The sequence below is a fragment of the Prionailurus bengalensis genome, chromosome D1 (genome assembly GCF_016509475.1).
Source record: "Prionailurus bengalensis isolate Pbe53 chromosome D1, Fcat_Pben_1.1_paternal_pri, whole genome shotgun sequence".
NCBI classification, from domain to species: domain Eukaryota; kingdom Metazoa; phylum Chordata; class Mammalia; order Carnivora; family Felidae; genus Prionailurus; species Prionailurus bengalensis.
Window position 1 is genome coordinate 842057 of NC_057346.1, and position 19273 is coordinate 861329.

The window sequence follows — 19273 nt, forward strand, 5'->3', positions numbered from 1 at the left end:
TATGTATTTGATATTTTTACTTGACATCTAGTTCTCTTTTATCAAATTTCCAAGTAAAAGTTGTGAAAGCTGCCTTGTATTTATAGTCCAAAGAAGATGACTCACGTTATTCATTTTGTCATGTTCCACCTAAAACCATGCCCTGGAAGCCAGTAATAAGTAGGTTATTAATTTAAAGTTTATTTTGGAAGATTTAGGCATTTTGCATGTAACAAGTTTGATTGTGATTCTTTAGAACATGGGTTTAATTTTTTCCTATTACATTTTCTAATGATAACGGCCTGAGCAAGTAGGGAGAATTTGTATTCAAATTTGTGTTTAAATTCAAAAGTATATATCAAATTGGTTATAGTGGGTTTTAGAATATTTGCATGTATTTTTTTAGCTCCGTGTTTTGGTTGTAAAGTATGTTCTATATACCGCACATAAACCAGTAGGCACGCTTGCCCGTAGCTTTGTTTGGTGAACAGAGTGACTCTGGCAGGGACTGTTGGAGCCAAGTGGCGTCCAGCCAAGTGGCGTGCTGGGTTAGGAGTGGGGGGAACAGAGTTGACCTGAAATGGGACAGGCCCCCGAGAGAGATGTGGGCACGTGTCGGGGTGGTCAGAGAGAATGGTAGGAAGACATGTGAAGAGTTCTGGGGTCCTTTTGTACCATCTCCCTTAATTCTCACAGTGGCCACTTAAGTTAGGTGCTTTCACTAGACTCCCTTCCCATATGAGGAAACTTACATAATTGTCCCCACATCACACAGTTGATAAGCGGTAGAAGCCAGGATTCAGGGTTTGCCGGTGGAGGCCCAGAGCCCATCCTCTTAATCTACATGTGAACCAGGCTTAGAGTCAGTGTCCGAGGAAAGCCTCCACGCAGCCGGAGGCGGTCTGTCAGTGCGCCCGGCTCACGGGACAGCTCTTCTCCAGAAGGTGGTGGGTGTGGGGGGCTCGCTGAACAAGGCTCCGCACCGCGCGCCGCCGAGTACATACTGCACCTTAAGAAGAGAGAACATTTATGGAGGGCATGCAAGGTCATTGTCTTCAGTGGGCTGGTGGCGCAGAACGGTGCTTTAAGAAAGGAAGAGACAGGGTAAAACCAAAAAGTGTTTTGTTTTGCTTTGTTTTAACTCAAAGACAAAAACTGATCCTAAAAAAGAAAAGGAGTCACACAGAGTTTCAGAATGAGAGCAAGATGTTAAGGGGATATGAAAATTCTTACAATGGCACAAATTTAAATCTAGATTCTTGTGAATTTGGTCACAAACACAAATGGCGTAAGTGCCGCGTCAAGTGCTGAGGCTGTAGATGGCATGTGTATGGTGTGAATTCACACGAGTCCGTGGTTGGCTTTCATTTTTTCCCCGCTGGTGGACATTTAAGAATAGGGGACTTGTACACGGTATTGAAATGCTTTGGAACAAATGTCACATCCTCCCTTCCTGTGAAACGACAGCTCTCATGTCACCTCAGTCAGGTCTTAAGCGAGGGGCTCCCCTTTCTCTGTTGGGACGCACGCACGGTGCTTGGTGGGCTGTGCTTTCCGGAGTGGGGGGGTGCGTGCCGGTTCCGCAGATCACCACGAGAGAGATTGGCCGGATCTGCCCCCCTGTGCTACCAAGGTCATCTCTTCAGGAGAGTTTTGAGCCTGGAGACGGTGAGCAAGAAGAATTGTGAGGGTAGGTATTTAAATACATTCGAGAATGTTCGCTGTAACAGAACAGCAAGGGGCTTCCAGCTCAACAGGGCGCACACAGTGGTCACTGCCCGTCTCTCCTGAAGCACTTTCCTGGGTCGGTCATGCTACATGCAACTTGACTTACATTTTTGTCCTTAATCATTTAAGCAAGAACTTTTTCGTTTTTGCTTTTTAAAAAAGAATTCTCCTCCTTCAAATATTCGAGTCTAGCTTTGTGTTCTGGTCTGTTTCTAATCAGACCACCTCCTTAAAACTCTCATTTTCTTTAGACTCTCCAGACCCGTTTTCTGTATCACTTTTCAGTGGTTCACTGAACTGACTGATCTTTTAAAATTCTCTCCAAGTCTGAGATTGGATGAAATCCTATTTTTTGCATTCAGTCTAATTTAGTTTAGCAAAATGATCAGTTTACTTCTGTTTTCATAAGTTCTTTTTCAAAATATGAGGTTGAAGTGATGGATTCCATTGCTACACTGGATACCCGTGGTTTGTAATTGGCCAAATTTCTTAATATGTATCACTGAGAAATCACTGATTTGCCAGTTAAATGGTACACCGGGAGAGGGTTCTAGAGACCTGATTTACTAGATTCTTTTTTATTTTTAAATGTCTGTTTATTTTTGAGAAAGAGAGAGAGAGAACAGAGGGAGACAGAGAACCCCAAGGAGGCTCCACAGTGACAGCGCAGAGCCTGACATGGGGCTCGAACTCGTGAACTGTGAGATCATGACCTGAGCTGAAACCAAGAGTCGGACCAACTGAGCCACCCAAGTTCCCCAACTTAACTAGATTTTATGAAGTAGATTAATTCATATCCTTTAAGTGTCCACCTAATTGGCATATAAATGACAGTGAACTTTGTAAAAGGAATTTGATAAGTGAGGAAAAGAAAACTAAAAGGAGATTGGAGCCATTCAGTAAGATAATATTCCTATATCGTTTTACGTAAAAATCTATAATAACGTGTACCTATATAAAAGTATGTAGAAGCCCTACTCTCTTACATTACTCTAGATGATGGGCGCCCAGTGGCTCAGACAGTGAAGCACGTGACTCTTGGTCTCGGGGTCAGGAGTTTGAGCCCCACTTTGGGCATAGAGATTACTTTAAAAACATTACTTGAGATGATTGCCCTTGGGAAATTCTGTCAAGTGTGTTAGTTTATAGCATGCAAACAGCCTTTTGTGCATGCTCGTGATCTGTGTAAAATTGGTCTCCATACGGAGAGTTTGTGGGACATTAGTGACTTTTATGATAGACAACGTGATACTTCCTTAACCAGCTTTATTTATGTGAAGATACTAAATGTTGAGTAGTAGCTCGTTAACTATAACCGGTAAGATTGTGGAATCTTAGAGTAATGGTAAAGTCAAGGACAAGTATACCATGTGATGATCCACAGATAACTGAATGCCAGAGGCTGGTGACTGTTTAGAATCATTAAAAATCATCAGCCTTGATTTAAATTAAGCAATAATCCAATTATCTGCTTTTTAAAAATGTACCTTTGGTACCCATGCAGAGTCAGATGTCCTATTTTACAGGTACATTTTAAAGAATTCATTGTCTGTATGTTTTAAAGTGAGGCATTTATTTGACTAACGTCCAGATCTACCAGTGCAGCTCTTTGAGATTTCCCTGCTATGAAAACCTGCATGGAACTCCTAGGAAATGCCTCGAGGTGGGTGGAGAAAATGGCCTCCTGATCACCAGAGATGATACATGTTAGAGGAATGTGCTGACCCCCTTCTTGGCAGTGGGGGAGACTGTTTGGAAGCAGGCGGAGAGAGGCACATGGAGCTGCCATCACGTTTGCTGGCCTCATGCAGTCTCTGTCGGGGCCTCCTAACCCGTGGGGAAGAGAGAGGGTTACCAAGAAAAATGACAGGCAGAGAGTGGATGTGATGAGGTAAAAGGACCAGTAAAGGGTAGATCATTGTAAGGTTTTTAACTTCAAAAAGCAAAGGGCGTGGAGCCAAGTGGCAGAGCTGACCGAAGCTTTAGGAGCCACTAATTCCTGCTTCCTGCTTCCTGCTTCCCGCTTCCCGCTTCCCGCTTCCTGACTGTAGCTCATCAGCTTTGAATCCTGCTTTTCACCTTCTGAGTGAACGGAGGGATGGAGAATAAGGGCTAAAGTCCAGCGGACAAGGATTTGCATCCCGGCGCTGTCACTTACTGCTTGCGCCATCTTGGATGGGCTGCAGGAACGACCCGTGTCTTCACCTGGAAAATGGGAATAGCAGTTAACATTGAACTTACAGTAGGCTTGCTGTGAAGATTAACACAGTCCACATAACGTGGTTGTGCATAGTTAAAAATTACTCAAGATACATCGTGCTTGGTATCTGTCAGGTGTATAAGAGGTAAGTAAGTGTGATCTGATCTGATATTTTACATTTTAAGCAGTTGATAGTAACAGGTAGCCACTCTCCCTTTAAAATACTATATATATATATGTATATATACACACACACACACACACACACACACACATATATACACACACACATATACACACACACACATATACACACACACACATACACACACACTATATATATATACACAAATATATATATATATTTGTAAGTTTATTAGAGTGAGAGAGAGAGAGAGCGCACACATGCACAAGTGGGGATGGGCAGAGGGAGGAGGAGAGAGAAGTCCAAGCAGGCTCTGAGCTGTCAGCACAGAACCCGACGTGGGGCTCTAACCCACAAACCTTGAGATCATGACCTGAGCTGAAGTCAGATGTTTAACTGACTGAGTCACTCAGGCACCCTTAAAATAATTTTTTATGCTCAAATACAGGTCATTGGTTCTCATCCCAGTCATGCGTTATTTTCTGGCTTTTAGATTCTTACACATTTCTCTAGTATAGATGGTAGACTGTTAAATAAGGTTTTCTTCTTTTACAGAGTGAAATTTTTTTTTTATTTTTCTGAAAGGTCTTGACGGTTATAAGATGGAAATTATTTGTTAACCTGAAGTGATTATATATGGACTGAGAGTATACTAAAATATATCAAACGATAAAACAGCAACAAAGCCCAAAGACAGAGCAGTGAATGGCGTAAATGACAGAGACCGTGTTTCACTCATTACTCTCAACCTCCTATCCCAGATTATCATTATTTAAACCAAAATTGCTTTTTTTTTCCCATTTGGAAATGTAGGTAAATTAGGAAAAGATGGCCACAGGATAAGAGAATAGTAAAAAGCAAAAAAGCATAATAATCCAAGACCAATATAACTAATTCTCTGGAAACTTGGGGTTTTTTTCTGTACATAGTTTATGTCTTGATTGATTTGATCATGAAGTTCCTAGAAAATGGTAATATGGAAGCAGCCATTTTTTTGCTTTAAAAATATGGGCCTGTCTAGTTCATATTATTAAAAGTCGCAAGTAAACAATATATGGGAACTATGAAGATAAAAGTATTTGTGAAATACAAAAACTAACTCGGGGCGGCTGGGTGACTCAGTTGCTTGAGCGCCTGACTCTTGATTTTGGCTGAGGTCATGATCTCATGGTTAGTGGGTTCGAGCCCCACATCGGGCTCTGTGCTGACAGCACGGAGCCTGCTTGGGATACTGTCTCTTCTCCCGTCTCTGCCTTTCCCCTGCTTAGGCACACGTGTGCTCTCTCTCAAATAAATAAACGTTAAAAAAAAACAAGAATAGTTACTTCAGTGTGAACGTCCAACCAGGTTGCAAGTGACAGTAGCTTGCAGTTATCACGTGTCTTGTAGTTTGTCCTTCTGAAGTCTTGTTAGACCCAGTGACGTACTACATAGGGCACTTCTCAATCTTGGAGGCTTTGGGACTTTGCTCTCAATGGAGTGTGCCACTGGTGTCGAGTCAGCTAATGGCCTCTGTCGTGCTCTGATGGGGAAAGCTAAACTATTTTCTAAATAATATTAAAACTCAGAATTAACCTGGACAAGGCAGCAACATTTGGCAAATGGAACAATAGATATTGGCTGATAAATCGTCTTTCTTTATGTTGAGTCTAAAATAAGCACCCTGTGTAGGAATCTCCCAGTCCCCAAATACAGAAGCAAAACTGTGAGGTCGCTTATTCTGGAATTGAGGTATGTGTTTATATATTAATGTGCTGCCCTATACAATCTGTAGCATTTTCAAAGTATCCATTTCTTCATTCCTTTATTGGAGACAACCCAGCTCATCATGTTGAAAGGTAGATCTATAGAGTTTCTTCATTTTTCAATAGCTTGAGGATCAGAAGTTTTTATAATGCCTCTGTTTTAGACAAAGGAATTCCTTCCTGTCTTCTTTGCTTCATGTTAGAGGTTCTCTTTGTGCAGTGATTGGAGAATATACAGAAACTCAAGGCTGTTGAGTTCCCTTGACCTGGTCTTAGGACACAAATAACAGATATTTTTAAAATTCTACTAGGAGTTTTTGAAGTAATCGTTTGGGAAAGTGAAGCTCATTTGAATTCTGGAAGTTACTAAGATTTTAGTGTAAATACTGAGCCTAATGTTCTGTTATTTTACCCAACAGACTAACTTGTAGAGTAAGAGGATATTGTTAAAGAACATACAGGAAAAAGTTGGCATGTGAGTGTCTTTGCTGCCAGCTTCTCTGTGACATGAGTTGTTGGATATTGGTGCTTACAGATAGAAGCGGCCATGTTCAACTTTGTTTTCAGTGATTATTTGTAGAATTTTGGAAACGTTGCTTGGCTTTGGAGTAGAGAGGCTGAGAAAGAGATTCAGTTATTTACATTTAACAAAAAAATAAATGCCTGTTTTATTTCTTCTCCTGACAAGTGTTGGAATATTATTTTTGTCTTTCCCACTGATTTCTAAATACTTCTGGTTACTCTTTTGCCACAGTAATTTTATGACTCATAAGAGGAATATTTGTGTGAAAGATTAAAATGCTAATTCTTTAAAAATGATATCCATAAACTACCATATATAGGCAGCATCAGTGAAATAAAAAGAATCCTGCAACAATAAAGAGTTTTCCAAAATATTTATTCTTTTAATCAGTAAGATAAGGAGGTGGCAAAACTTCAATTAGGTTAAAGTTGGGGGGTTTTTTTCAACTTTTTTTTTTTAATGTAGACTCCACACTGGGTGTGGCTTGAACTCCTAACCCTGAGATTGTGAGTTGAGCTGAGATCAAGAGTTAGATGCTTCACCAACTGAGCCACCCAGGCGCCCTTCATTGCATCTTTGAGACCCAGGTTTATTTCCTCATCAACCTGACTCTTTGCATGGTGTATGAATTTTAGTAAAGTAAATATATTACTGGAACAAAATCGCACAACTGTTCCAGGAAAGAGTAGGGAACTGACTTTTTTAAAAAGTACCTACCCTACTTTACGTCAAGCTCTTCTTGTAAACCTCTCCCATTGAATGGAGTGTTCATCTCCCACTTTGTGGATAAGGAAAGGAAGTTTCAAGCAGAGTAAGGAACTTGCACAAGGTTGGAAGGTTAATACAGGATCCAGCAGGGTTGACTGTAGGTCCGTCTGAATCTCGAACCCTTTTATTCTTCTCTCTAAACTAGGCTGTCTTTCTAGAGTGTTAATATAGAGCTGAAATCATACTTAGTTGCATTTTTATGCATCAAGGGTGTTTTGTTTTTGTTTTTTTACTAACCAACCGAATTGCACTGTTGCTGTGTTGGTGATGTGTGAGCTAATGGTAGGTCGTTCTATAAGAGTTTAGTGAACACAGGTGAGCCTTATTAGTTTTTTGTGTTATGAATGAGTGGTTCTTAATTTGTGGCGGGAGGGGGGACCGGCTGGGGGCGTGTTAAAATCAGACGGTGACCCAGTAGGTCTGGACCTGAGGCTCCACGTTTCTAACACATTTGCAAGTAGTGTCCATGCTGCCGGTTCATGGGCTGCACAGAACAGAGGCTCTAGAATGGTGAACTTGAGACCACGGAAGTATTATTAAGGTCTACTTTGTTACTTCTGTGTTCATATTATTCCTACTTTATGTTGGAATAAAAGCTACACAAGTGATAGATAGGAATCCATCAGTTCATATGAGAGCTTATTTAATATAAAAATTCTGTAAAAATGGTACCAACTTTTTTTAATGTTTGCTTATTTATTTAGAGAGAGAGCACGAGCATGCATGAGTGGGGTAGGGGCAGAGTGAGGAGGAGGAGGAGGAGGAGGAGGAGGAGGAGGAGGAGGAGGAGGAGGAGGGAGAGAGAGTTCCAAGCAGACTCCACACCGTCAGCACAGAGCCTGATATGGGGCTCAAACCCACGAACTGTGAGATCATGACCTGAGCCGAGATCAAGAGTTGGACGCTTCACCAAGTGAGCCACTCAGGCACCCCAGTGGTACCAACTTTTAAAAAACCTATGATTTATAAAAGCACAGACTAAAGATCCGAGAGATTGTGACTTGATCAAGACCAATCAATTATTCTTTCCACAGGTAGGTTTTTAATCATTTTCGCTCAACAGACTTTGGTTGTGTAGTGTGGCTGTGCTCAGCTGTGGGGATACCAAGACGAAGAAATCAGGGTGTTTGTTTAAGACTCAGGGCCTGATGGGGGAGGCGGGGGTGGGGGGGTAGGCGAGTGAGTGGTGCAGTGCGTGCAGGTGAGCAGCCTGGCTTTGGGCTTGGTAGTGTCTCTAGTCGTTGGGCACGAGAATCTTCCAGCGGCCTATAGGAGCACATCCGAACTTGAAGGAGAAAAAGAAACGGCTCGTCACCACCCTTGCGTTTACTTTTGTGAAACAGATTTTAATCGGTATATTTATAGTCTTCTTAGCTTCTAGGCCTGTACCCAAAAATGATAGTTTTGACCGCATGACCTAGGGCTGTGTGCTTTAAGTCCACTGTTGCTGTAGATACCAGAAGGGAAATCCTATTTCTTTTACCAAAACTTGATTTTATAAGCTGTTTTCCTCAACCAATACATTTATAAATACTTGTCCCACATTTAGATTATTGAAGGCACACAAAAAGTTAGTGACAATAATACTTAATGATTGTACATGACAGTTTTTTTGAGTGTGTCCACCTAAGAATCTTTCTCGTGTGGACAAGATTTTATCAGGGATTGTCTAGGGTTTAGAAGACCAGGTATAGGGATTTCAGACGCGTATGTCTATGGAAGACTCCTTTGGATACAGAACTGCTGAAGAGTCAGGGGTGAATATATTTCAGTTCCCACATATTCTGAAAACCTCAAGTCTGCAGAGCAGAGTGTTGCACACTAGGCCTAGTGCTAGTTTCTAATAAATGTTGCCATGTTTTTTCTCATCCACCTTGCAGAATTGAGCACACTTGCTTATAGAAACAAAACAAAACTCTTTTTCTGTGTTCTGGGGCAGAATGATGTATCTTCCCATGCCACTGACTGGCCTCTAGTTAAACTCAGTGTAAAAGAGTAAATACAAGACAGTGTGCAGTATAAACCTCCAAGAAATCTAAACGAGTGCAATTTCTTTTTTTTTTTTAAGTTTGTTTATTTGAGAGAGACAGAGACTGTGCAAGTGGCAGAGGGACAGAGAGAGGGGGACAGAGACTCCCGAATAGGCTCCGCGCTGCACCACCACACGGGTGAAGGCCAGCTGGGAGGCTGCCGCTGAAATACCACCCCATCCCGGAGATGTGAAAGTCTGCGTGCCAGTTTGGTTTCAGGGACAAGTGCAGCTGGTGGTACTTTAAAGTAGAATCCAGGGGCGCCTGGGTGGCTCAGTCGGTCCAGCATCCGACTTCGGCTCAGGTCACGATCTCACGGTTTGTGAGTTCGAGTCCCCGATCGGGCTCTGTGCAGACAGCTCAGAGCCTGCAGCCTGCTTCGGATTCTGTGTCTCCCTCCCTCTATGCCCCTCCCCCACTGTGCGCTGTCTCCCTTTATCTCTCTCTCTCTCAAAAATAAACATTAAAAAAAAAATTTTTTTTTAAGTAGAAGCCAGTCAGAATATGGGAACATGTTTTGTAAAGTGTGTCGTGTCCACTTGGTGGAGAAGAGAGAGAGGCTGGCGCCTCGGGTGAAGCGCAAAAGGTGTGGGAGCCGTCGTGCACATGGCACTGGCGCCTGCAGAAGAAAGCGTGTGACCGGTGCTGGCGGGCACGCATCCTGGGCGGCCTGTCTGTGCCATCGTGTCCTCATCTGTAAGGTGGGGGAAATGATAGTTCCTTTACTGCGGGGCTGGTAAAGGAGTCAACACGCACTTGCGAAGAGCGTCGAATGCCCCCACATACAGTAAGAGTTTGTGAGCTGTCCTAAGTGCCAGCTTAGGACCAGAATCCGAAACTCACAGAGGTCAGCAGCAGATTCCTTGTAGAGGCCACGGCGTCTTTTACAGCGGCTCCTCCTACGTTCTGAGGAAATGACTTCTTGAGAATTCTGTACTTTGAACCACTCATCAGGGTGTGTTTAGTGAACTTTCTGAGTCGTGGGTGTCGACTCTACCCCTGAATCGTGGGGCAGGCCAGTAGGACAGGTTGCTCTTCAGCTTGCGGGGTGGCTTATCCAGACTTTCTTGTTTGATAAGACATTGCAAATGGCAGTCATTACTAACGCAAAAGTGGATGTTGAGTCACCGTCCGTGTTAGGACCTGGAGTGTTTTATTCCTAAAATATTGCAGGAAGTTATATTGCTGTAGCAGATAAGTTATCGTTCAACCAGTAGTAGATCCTACCTAAAAAATTATTTTCCCCAAGGATAAGTAACTCTGATTTATGAATTATTTTAACAGTAGCCTAACACTCTTCTTCCTCTTGCTTATCCCAGTTTGGATTTCTCACCTTTAGGGCACCCGGCTGGCTCAGTCGTGACTCTTGATTCTTGGGGTCGTGAGTTGGGTGTAGAGCTTACTTAAAAAAAAATTCTCACCCTCCTTACATCTTATTAAAATGCTGACATCTTTCTGCCTTCTTGATTAGTGCTTTATTTTTTTTTATTTCCCCTTCTTCCCCAAAAGACTTCGGTGCAGTGGTCAGGTGTGATAGGTTGGAAAGCTCCCATATCTTCCCTGTGTCTGAGGGCCTGTCTTCAGCACACGTGAACATGACTTAACATGAAAATGTTTATTGTCCACTCAGACTCGTTTCGAGGTTCTCCCTGAGCTTGGAGAATTGGTATCACCCTGGAGCACTGGTAATTTGTGTTAGGTATGCGTGCAGCCCTCTCCTGGTTGGAACGATGAAAGCTGTTTGGTCAAGTCTTGACCGTCAAAACCATGCCCCACGTACCTCTGCCCTCCACCCAGTCCCACTGACTGGGATGCTCCTTCCCGGCTCATGACAGACTTCAGCTCGCACCCTGTTGGACTCTCTGCTTCCTCCGAGCAGCCCATGTTGGCCCATGTGTCTAAAAGACCCTTTCCAGGTGTTTTGCATCCGTGTTGCTTTATGTCTTTTTCCTCAGTGCACTCATTAGCCAGCACTCTTCTGTCCATATCTGTCTGTCCTCCCGGCTAGAACAGAAGCTCCATGAGACAGGGATTGGTCTGCTCACAGCTGTAAATCTCCAGTCCCAGAAGCGTGTCTGGATGTAGTAGGACCTTGGTAACTATCTCTGTGTCTTTGGTTTAAGTCATGCTGGATAATGGAGAGGTTGAACTTACACGGAAAAAACACTGTTTCATGAGCGTAAATCAAGGATTTTAATTGAATTCCATGTTGATTAGTTTCAGACATTTATTCCCCTTTCTGAGTAGAGGGCCCTCGGCCCTCTGCTAGACAATAGAATAGAAAAATGCACTGTGTGCACAGAAACGGACACTGCTGTGTGCAGGCACTTCCCCCTCTGGCCTGGACAGAAACACACAGCCAGTTAGAGCCAGATGACGAGTGAGGGCTCTTCATTTCCACCGGGACAGAAAAGCTTTCTCAGCCAGACGTGGTGTCGGGCCAAGTCACCGGTGAGAATCTGGGGATCTCACCTACTCATCTCACCTCCAGGGTCCCCGCTCTTTAGTTCCACGTAGTTCTCACGGGCAGAAGACCTGTGAGCTGCTTCTCCTTAATAGTTGCTGGAGCCATTCAGGTTTTTCACGTGTTTACAGGAAGAGCACCACTCAGGACTTGTTTGGTCCTGGTGGACATAGCCGCTCGCGTCGCCCTCTCCCGGCAAAGGTGGTGCCTTTCCCAGACCTGCAGCGCTTGATGGTTGGGGCTCTGAGCCGCCCACGGTACCTGCTAGTGGACACTTGGGGTGTAGAGGTGCCGTCTGACCAGCCCTCAGCGGTTGTAAGTGTCCCCAGGCCGGCACCATCAGTGCCCTATGGGCGAACCTTCTGAACCTGGACTCCTAAGGGTGGGGCTTTCCTGGTGATTTTGAGCACAGATTTAAGATCATCTGATTTAAATAAAATAAAATTTGGCTACTTACATTTGCTTCATTTCGTGTGCTCCATATTGAAGAAATTTATATATAACACATTAAATCAGAATATAAATTGAACTCAAAGATCATTCTAAATTTATTTTGATCAATTCCTGTGGTTTTCTCTTAAGAATGTAGTTTTGTGGGAAACCCAGATTTCCCCTTGGACTCAGTACTTTACTGTGTCTTAAGGTTAGCCCAAACACATGTTTGAGTCAAACTTTGAGGAGCCTCTGTAACCTGTGACTCAGTCTGTCGCTCTTGCTCTCTGTGCTTTTCATGGTTATTCTTTTTTTTTTTAATTTTTTTTTAACGTTTATTTATTTTTGAGACAGAGAGAGACAGAGCATGAATGGGGGGAGGGTCAGAGAGAGGGGGAGACACAATCAGAAGCAGGCTCCAGGTTCTGAGCTGTCAGCACAGAGCCCGACGCGGGGCTCGAAGTCATGGATCGCAAGATCACAACCCGAGCCGAAGTTGGACGCTCATCCGACTGAGCCACCCAGGCGCCCCTTTCATGGTTATTCAACAGTTAGCTTATTAGTTTAGCAGAATGACTTAGAATCCTGCATTAAGGATCAAGTCACTGGATTTCTTCTAAGGACTACTTAACTAAAAATCTCTGTGTGTGCGTGTGCGTGTGCGTGTGTGTGTGTAGCCCAGATCTGACTATATGTCTGTATATATTTGAAGGGCAGAGGGAGAAAAAAAGAGAATCCCAAGCAGGCTCCATGCTCAGCATGGAGACCAACATGGGACCCGATCCCACAACTCTGGGGTCATGACTTGAGCCAAAACCAGGAGTCGGACGTTCAACTGACGGGGCTACCCAGCACCCCGATATATTGTTTTCTTTCATTCACATTTAAGGTTGAAGATCTGTTTCTTGTCTGTTATCTTTTTCTGCTACTAAGGATTCAGTTGTGGTGCAACACTATTTTAAGGTAATCTTTGCTCATCTGTGCCTTTGCCTTTGATTAGTACCTTTCTCGGTATCTATTTTGAACCATCTCTTTCCATGTAACATCATATTTACCCAGAATGTTAAATGAAAAATACAGATGAATATATAAAGCGTTCTTTTCTTTTCTGTTTTGCACATTAGCATGCTTCTAAAATTAATTGTACAGTAATTTTTAAACATTTTTAATGTTTATTTTTGAGAGACAGAGCGCTTGCATGGGAGGGGGCAGAGAGCGGGACAGAGGATCTGAAGTGGGCTCCGTGCTGTCAGCACCGAGCCTGATGTGGGGCTCGAACTCTCAAACTGCGCGATCATGACCTGAGCTGAAGACGGCCATTTAACTGACTGAGCCCAGGCGCCCCCAGTACTTGTATTTCATATGCACCTACCTCAAGTAGAAATAGGTGTGAGAATCGGCAGCAGTCAGTAGTTTGCACTGGGATTGTTTCTCCTCTGTACCTTCGTGTCTAAAATGAGGGCCATCAGAGGTTCAGTTTTGATTGTTGATGGTGCATAAATAAGAATGGTATCAGTGAGAAGTTTCCTGAACTTAATTTTTGAAGTTTGCTGTTTTTAGTGAAATACTAAACATTTATTGATTTACATATAACAAATAATATTTACATATAATAAATATGGTAAGTACTTAATGATTTAACTTGGATATAAAGCGATAAAGTCACTATTTCCATTTTGCAAATTTAATGTATGGAAATGCATAAGTCTTGGGAAATAGGTTTTATGTCTTTGGGAAGGAGCATATTGTATGGTTTAAAAGCAGAAGCTCTCAAGTCAGAGATCTGAGTTCAGATTTTACCTTGAGCAAGTTTACAGTCGACCTTGGGTGGATGACATCTCCAAATGTCCCTGTGTTTCATCTGTGTGACCGTGTCCTTACTGGCGCTGCCGTAGCTGCCCCCAGCGGTTGTGCGTTATGCTGACAAAATTGAAAAACGCCTGTGGCCCCTAAACTTGTGAAAAGGGAGAAGTGAATTCTGATGCAGGCATGCCTCATTTTAACGTGTTGTACTTCATCGGGCTTCTCAGACGCTGTGTTTGTTACAGACTGAATGTTTGTGGCCACCCTGCATCAGTCAAGTCTGTCACACGTTTTCCCAGCAGCATTTGCTCACATCATGTCTCTGTCACATTTTGGCAGTTCTCATAATATTTCAGACTTTTTCATTACTATATTTGTTAACAGCAATTGGTAATCCGTGATCTTTGATGTTACTGTTAGAACCGTTTTAGGTGCTGTGAACCATGCACACGTAAGACGGCGAACATAATCAGTAAACCCTGTGTTGTGTCTGCCCCACTGACGGCAGTTCCCCCCTCGGCCTTCCTCTTCCCTGAGACACAGCGGTAGGGACATTGGGTCCATTAGTGCCCCTACAGTGGCCTCCCAGTGTGCAAGTGAAAGGAAGAGTCACACGTCTGTCACATTAAGTCAGAAGCTGGAGATGATCGAACCCCGTGAGCAAGGCACGTGAAAGCTGAGACAGGCCAGTAGCCGGGACTCTTGTGCCAAATAGTCAGCCAAGTTGTGAGTGCAAAGAAGTTCTTGAAGGACCTGAAAAGTGCTTCTCCAGTGAACACATGAACAGGAAAGCCAAGCAGCCTCCACGCTGATCAGACCATTCCCAGTGTTCGTGTGAGCCACAGCCTAATCCAGAGCAAGGCTTTGACTCTCTTCAATTCCGTGAAGGGTGACAGACATGAGGAAGCTTCAGAAGAAAAGTCTGAAGCGAGTGGAGCTTGGTTCATGAGGTTTAAGGAGGGAAGGAGTCATTTCTACTTTCAAGTAAGTCTTTTATTATTTAAGAAATACATTTCACAAGGCAGTGGTTCTTCTGATTGAATCTGGGCAAAGTAAACTGAAAATCTCTGGCAAGTGTTTTTACCATTCTAGATGCCTTAAGAACAGTCGTGATTCATAGGAAGAAGTTAGAGAGCATCAGCATTAACGTGAGTTTGGAGGACATTGATTCCAGCTTCAGGGATGACTCGCGGGGCCCAGAACTTCCGGGGAGGAAGTTGCTGCCGACGTGGTGGACACAGCAAGAGGACTTGAATCACAAGTGGAGCCTGGAGATGGACTGACCTGCAGTTTCGGGATCAAACGTACATGGGTGAAGAGTTGGTTCGAACGGACGAGCAAAGGAAGTGGTTTCTTGAGATGGAATCTACTCCTGGTGGAGACGCTGCGAAGACTGTTGGGATGACAAAACAGGATTCAGAATAGGGCACGAACTTAGTTAATATAGCAGCAGAGGGTTTGAGAGGATGGGCTCCACTTTCGAAAGAACTTCTGCTGTGGGTAAAATGCCGTCCGACAGCCTCCTGTGCTCCAGAGAAATCAAAGGAAGGGTCAGTTGATAGAGCCAACTTCATTGTTGAGAACATTTTGAGAACTTGCCATGGCCATGCTGAGCACCCTGACCAGTCAGCAGCCCTCTGCACTGAGGCAGGACCTCCACAAGCAAAAAGGGCACACCTTGCTGAAAGCTCAGCTGATGGTTACTATTTTTTAGCTATAAGTATTTTTTAATTAAGGTATGCACATTGTTACTTTTATTAGAGATAACGCTATTTCTCACTACCGTAAACGTAACTTTACATGCACCAAGAAACCAAAAAATTCATTTGGCTCACTTTATTTTAGTGGTCTGGAATGGAACCCACGACGTCTCTGAAATATATATGAAGCATTAAAAGGAAAAAGATCTATGTGCTGTGTCAAGAAGAGATGCCAATAATATATTTAGTGAGTAAAGCCAGTATGGGACAGGTAGAGTATGACATGTGTGGGTATACATGTGTTATCAAAACACATGCATGAGGAAGAAATGCAGAACATATCACAAAACTGAAAACTGAAGTTGTTTAGTTTTTTCCCTGGTGAGTAGGACACAAAAAACTTAGGCTTTTTCTTTCCTTTTTTTTTTTTTTTTTTTTAATTTACTTATTTTTGAGAGAGTGAGCAGGGCAGGGGTAGAGAGAGAGGCGGGGAGAGAATCCCAAGCAGGCTCCATGCTGTCCATGTGAAGCCTGACGCCCAACACCGGGCTCAAACTCACAAATCGTGAGATCAAGACCTGGGCCAAAATCCAGAGTCGGACGCTTAACCAACTGAGCCACCCAGGCGTTCCTTAGTCTTTTTCCATTCTGCCTTTCTGTAGTTGTTAACATTAAAAAAAGAGTTGTAAAAATAAATACACTTAGGAATAAAAAGTTTGCTTTAAGGAGCACAAAGTACTGAATTTAATAACGCCATTTTTGTTTATAAACCTATTAATTGAAGTGTATGTACTACATGATTTTAAGCTCATTTACAGAAGGTTCGGAATGTTCAAAGGGAGGCCCTCCATTCTTCCTCAGGTATTTATTGTGCAGGGTCTGCCGGCCTGTGCCCTAAAGGCTGGGTGAGCAGGTCACTGGCAGGACAGACAGGTCATTGCAGCTCTGTCCCGTACATGGGAACGCAGCCTCGAAGAGAAAACTAATGTGTGTGGTCAGGGAAGGCTGATGGGAGGGGTGACATCTGAAGGAGGAAAGCCTGGTGGCTGTTCGATAGAAGACCCTGGAAATAGGGGGCGTGGTGAGAAGTTGGGCTCTGAAGGAGGCTCCCCAGTGGTGAAGAAGGAAGAGCTGCTGCCTCTGGGAGGCTGAGTTCTTAGCGATACCCCGGTGCAGACGAGGCGGAGACAGTGCAGTGGCGCCTGCCTGCCGGGTGGAGGGGACAGGGGAGGCAGGTGTGTGTCCAGGATGGTGCTCTTGGTGGAGAGCCATAACCAGTAGAAAAGGCAGAGGTACCTGCACGGGGGGCAGGCTCGGGGACGGTGGCAGGGCCCGTTGGGGGAGGTGTCCGGAGCCATCCCGCGACTGCTGCTGACTTGTTCCTCTCTCGGCTGCTCAGGAACTTGGAATGTCAAAAGCGATTTGCCGCCGGGCCCTCTTCCCAAGAAAAGGTGGAGCCCAGCCATCGGGGTTCATTTGTGGAGGTTCTGCCTTCCCAGTAGTGGCGTCGAGCCCACTCGACAGTGACTGCCGCTGAGAAAAGCGGGTGGGTCTGTCGTGTTCACCGAGGTTACTTCCCACTCGCCTGCTGATAGACACCGGCCCTGCCAGCAAGCTGCAGCCCTGGACGCGGCTGGCACTGGGTGCCCCAAGCCGGCGGGCGGGGCGGGGGGGCCGTTTAGGAGTGCGTGCGACCCCATCAGTGCCCGGTGTCGGGCACGAAGCCGACTGGCCTGTGGCCGTGGGCGGTGGGGGGGGGGGGGGATGTGCAGAGCCCCCTCAGGGTCACTCCTAGGGCTGGCCGGCACCTGCCAGGGCTGGTACATGGAGGAAAAGAGGACTCAGGCCGTGCAGGGTGGAGTGAGCTGTGCGATGTGGTAGCACACGGAGCCCTGTCGTGGTTCAGTGTTGCCGCTGGAGTGGGGTCCGTGCCGCTGCTGTGGGGGTTCGGGGAGCGCACATGCACCATCCACTTGGAATGGCCCTCGGTTCCGCCCATCCACACCTGTACCTCGTGGAATTCCAGCCAGCGCTCCGACTCCCGTCTCCACCTGACTCACCTCCCTGGATCCTGGGGTAGGCGCGCAGGTGGGCCCAGAGGTACCTGGAACTCACAGGTCTGCCCTGGGCCCCCCCTCTTCCTGCTGCAGCCCTCACAGCCCAGCCGTACTGTAGCTTCCTCCCCCCAGGAAGGTGCAGGAATCTCCCAGCTCCCTTCCCGGGTGCTGCTCCCTCTCTCCGTAGCTTTCAGATGGGGAACCCTGCCCCCTTCTTCGCCCACCTCCCCCAGCCACTTCTGGGTTGCTGAAACGGCACCTTTTCCTGACACTTGTGGACTGCAGTGCCCCTCGCCGAAGAACCTTGTAGTCATTTATTAATTAGTAGTTTGTATAAAGAAGTGGAGACGGGTCAGGAATCGGGATACAGATTTCCTTTTCTCCTCTGAACGTCTGCTCAATTCTGTGACGTTTTGTTTTTAAATATGCAGTCCCCCCACCCACCCACCCCCTTGTTTTTTTGTTTCTACCAAGTAAAAACCAATGGTGATTTTTTTTTCTTTCTGTATTTATAGGTCCTCTGCCTGACGGATGGGAACAAGCCATGACTCAGGATGGAGAAATCTACTATATAAACCATAAGAACAAGACCACCTCTTGGCTAGACCCGAGGCTTGACCCTCGTTTTGGTAAAGGTTCAACTCAAAACCTTTTTTAGATATTTTTGATAACTCTGTGTGTGTGTGTGTGTGTGTGTGTGTGTGTGTGTGAATTTGGGAACATCCCCTGAAATAAAATTGCGTTGCTTTCTAGTATTGAACAGGAGGACTGCCCAGCCAGCTTTTCCAGTCCTGCTTTTATACCTCCTTACATATGTTCACTCTGCACCTGACACATGCAGGTGTGAGTCTGCTCTGCAGCCCAGGCGCCTGGGCTGGGGGTGGGGTGGGACGGCTTGTGGCAGCTTACTAACCCGAGTCCTGCTCCTTTCACCCTTTGAGCGACGCAGTGAATGTGCGTAAAACGGTCTTTCTAACTGCAGTGCTAGTCAGGCTGCCACGCTGCTGTAAGGCCTGGGATGCCGGCTTTGGTCCTGACCCAGCGTCTGCTTCTGTGCACCTGCAGCGAGGAGTGGGCTGTGCTGGAGGCTGTCTGGTTTTCTGTCCTCCACTGGGCTGGAGCTGTCACCCTGGGGAGGCGCCAGTGAAGGCATTTTCTCTGTTCTTCTCCCTCTGACTCGCTTTCTTTTTTTTAAGGAAGGTTCCTTAGTTTTTTATTCAGGAAACAAAGCAAAGCCGTATTCCCTTCTAAATCACCCTCTGCACAAAGGAACACTCCCCTCCCAAATGCACACATTCACATTCTGATAATCATATACAACCTCTTTAGTGCCTTTTTATCCCGTGTTTTTCCGCTGTTCTATTATTTCATTGGGGTTTCTGAGACACTCTTCCAAAGCCACGGAAAAGTGAATCTAAAAAGGAGCAAAGCATTGTGGTTTTGAAGTTTGCATTTTGGACTGGATACGGCTAAATGAAAACAACGTGCAGATCATCGAGTAGGTCAGACTGAGGAGTGTGGGGCTTTTGAAGCTCTGCGGGGTTGACCTAACAACAACTGTGGGGACTCTTACGGGAAGGAGGAATTAACTCTGTGAATGCCTTCAAAACACAATCCTGGGGGGAAAAGAAACTCTGCCCAGAGCTTCTTGGGTAAAATTACTTCCCTCTCAGAAACATTGTGAACGGTTTAGCTATGT

At 45.0% G+C, this 19273-nt stretch overlaps 1 protein-coding gene across 8 annotated transcripts in view; it reads left to right on the forward strand.

The window, feature by feature from the left end:
* YAP1 (Yes1 associated transcriptional regulator) overlaps positions 1-19273 on the forward strand; it is a 113351-nt gene that overhangs the window by 58607 nt on the left and 35471 nt on the right. For 4 of the 8 annotated variants that reach the window (XM_043579165.1, XM_043579170.1, XM_043579167.1 and 1 more), the window contains exon 4: positions 18090-18209. In XM_043579165.1, the coding sequence (XP_043435100.1) occupies positions 18090-18209 (120 nt within the window). The remainder of the gene's footprint in view (positions 1-18089; positions 18210-19273) is intronic. The other 4 variants (XM_043579166.1, XM_043579171.1, XM_043579168.1 and 1 more) reach the window with 1 other exon arrangement.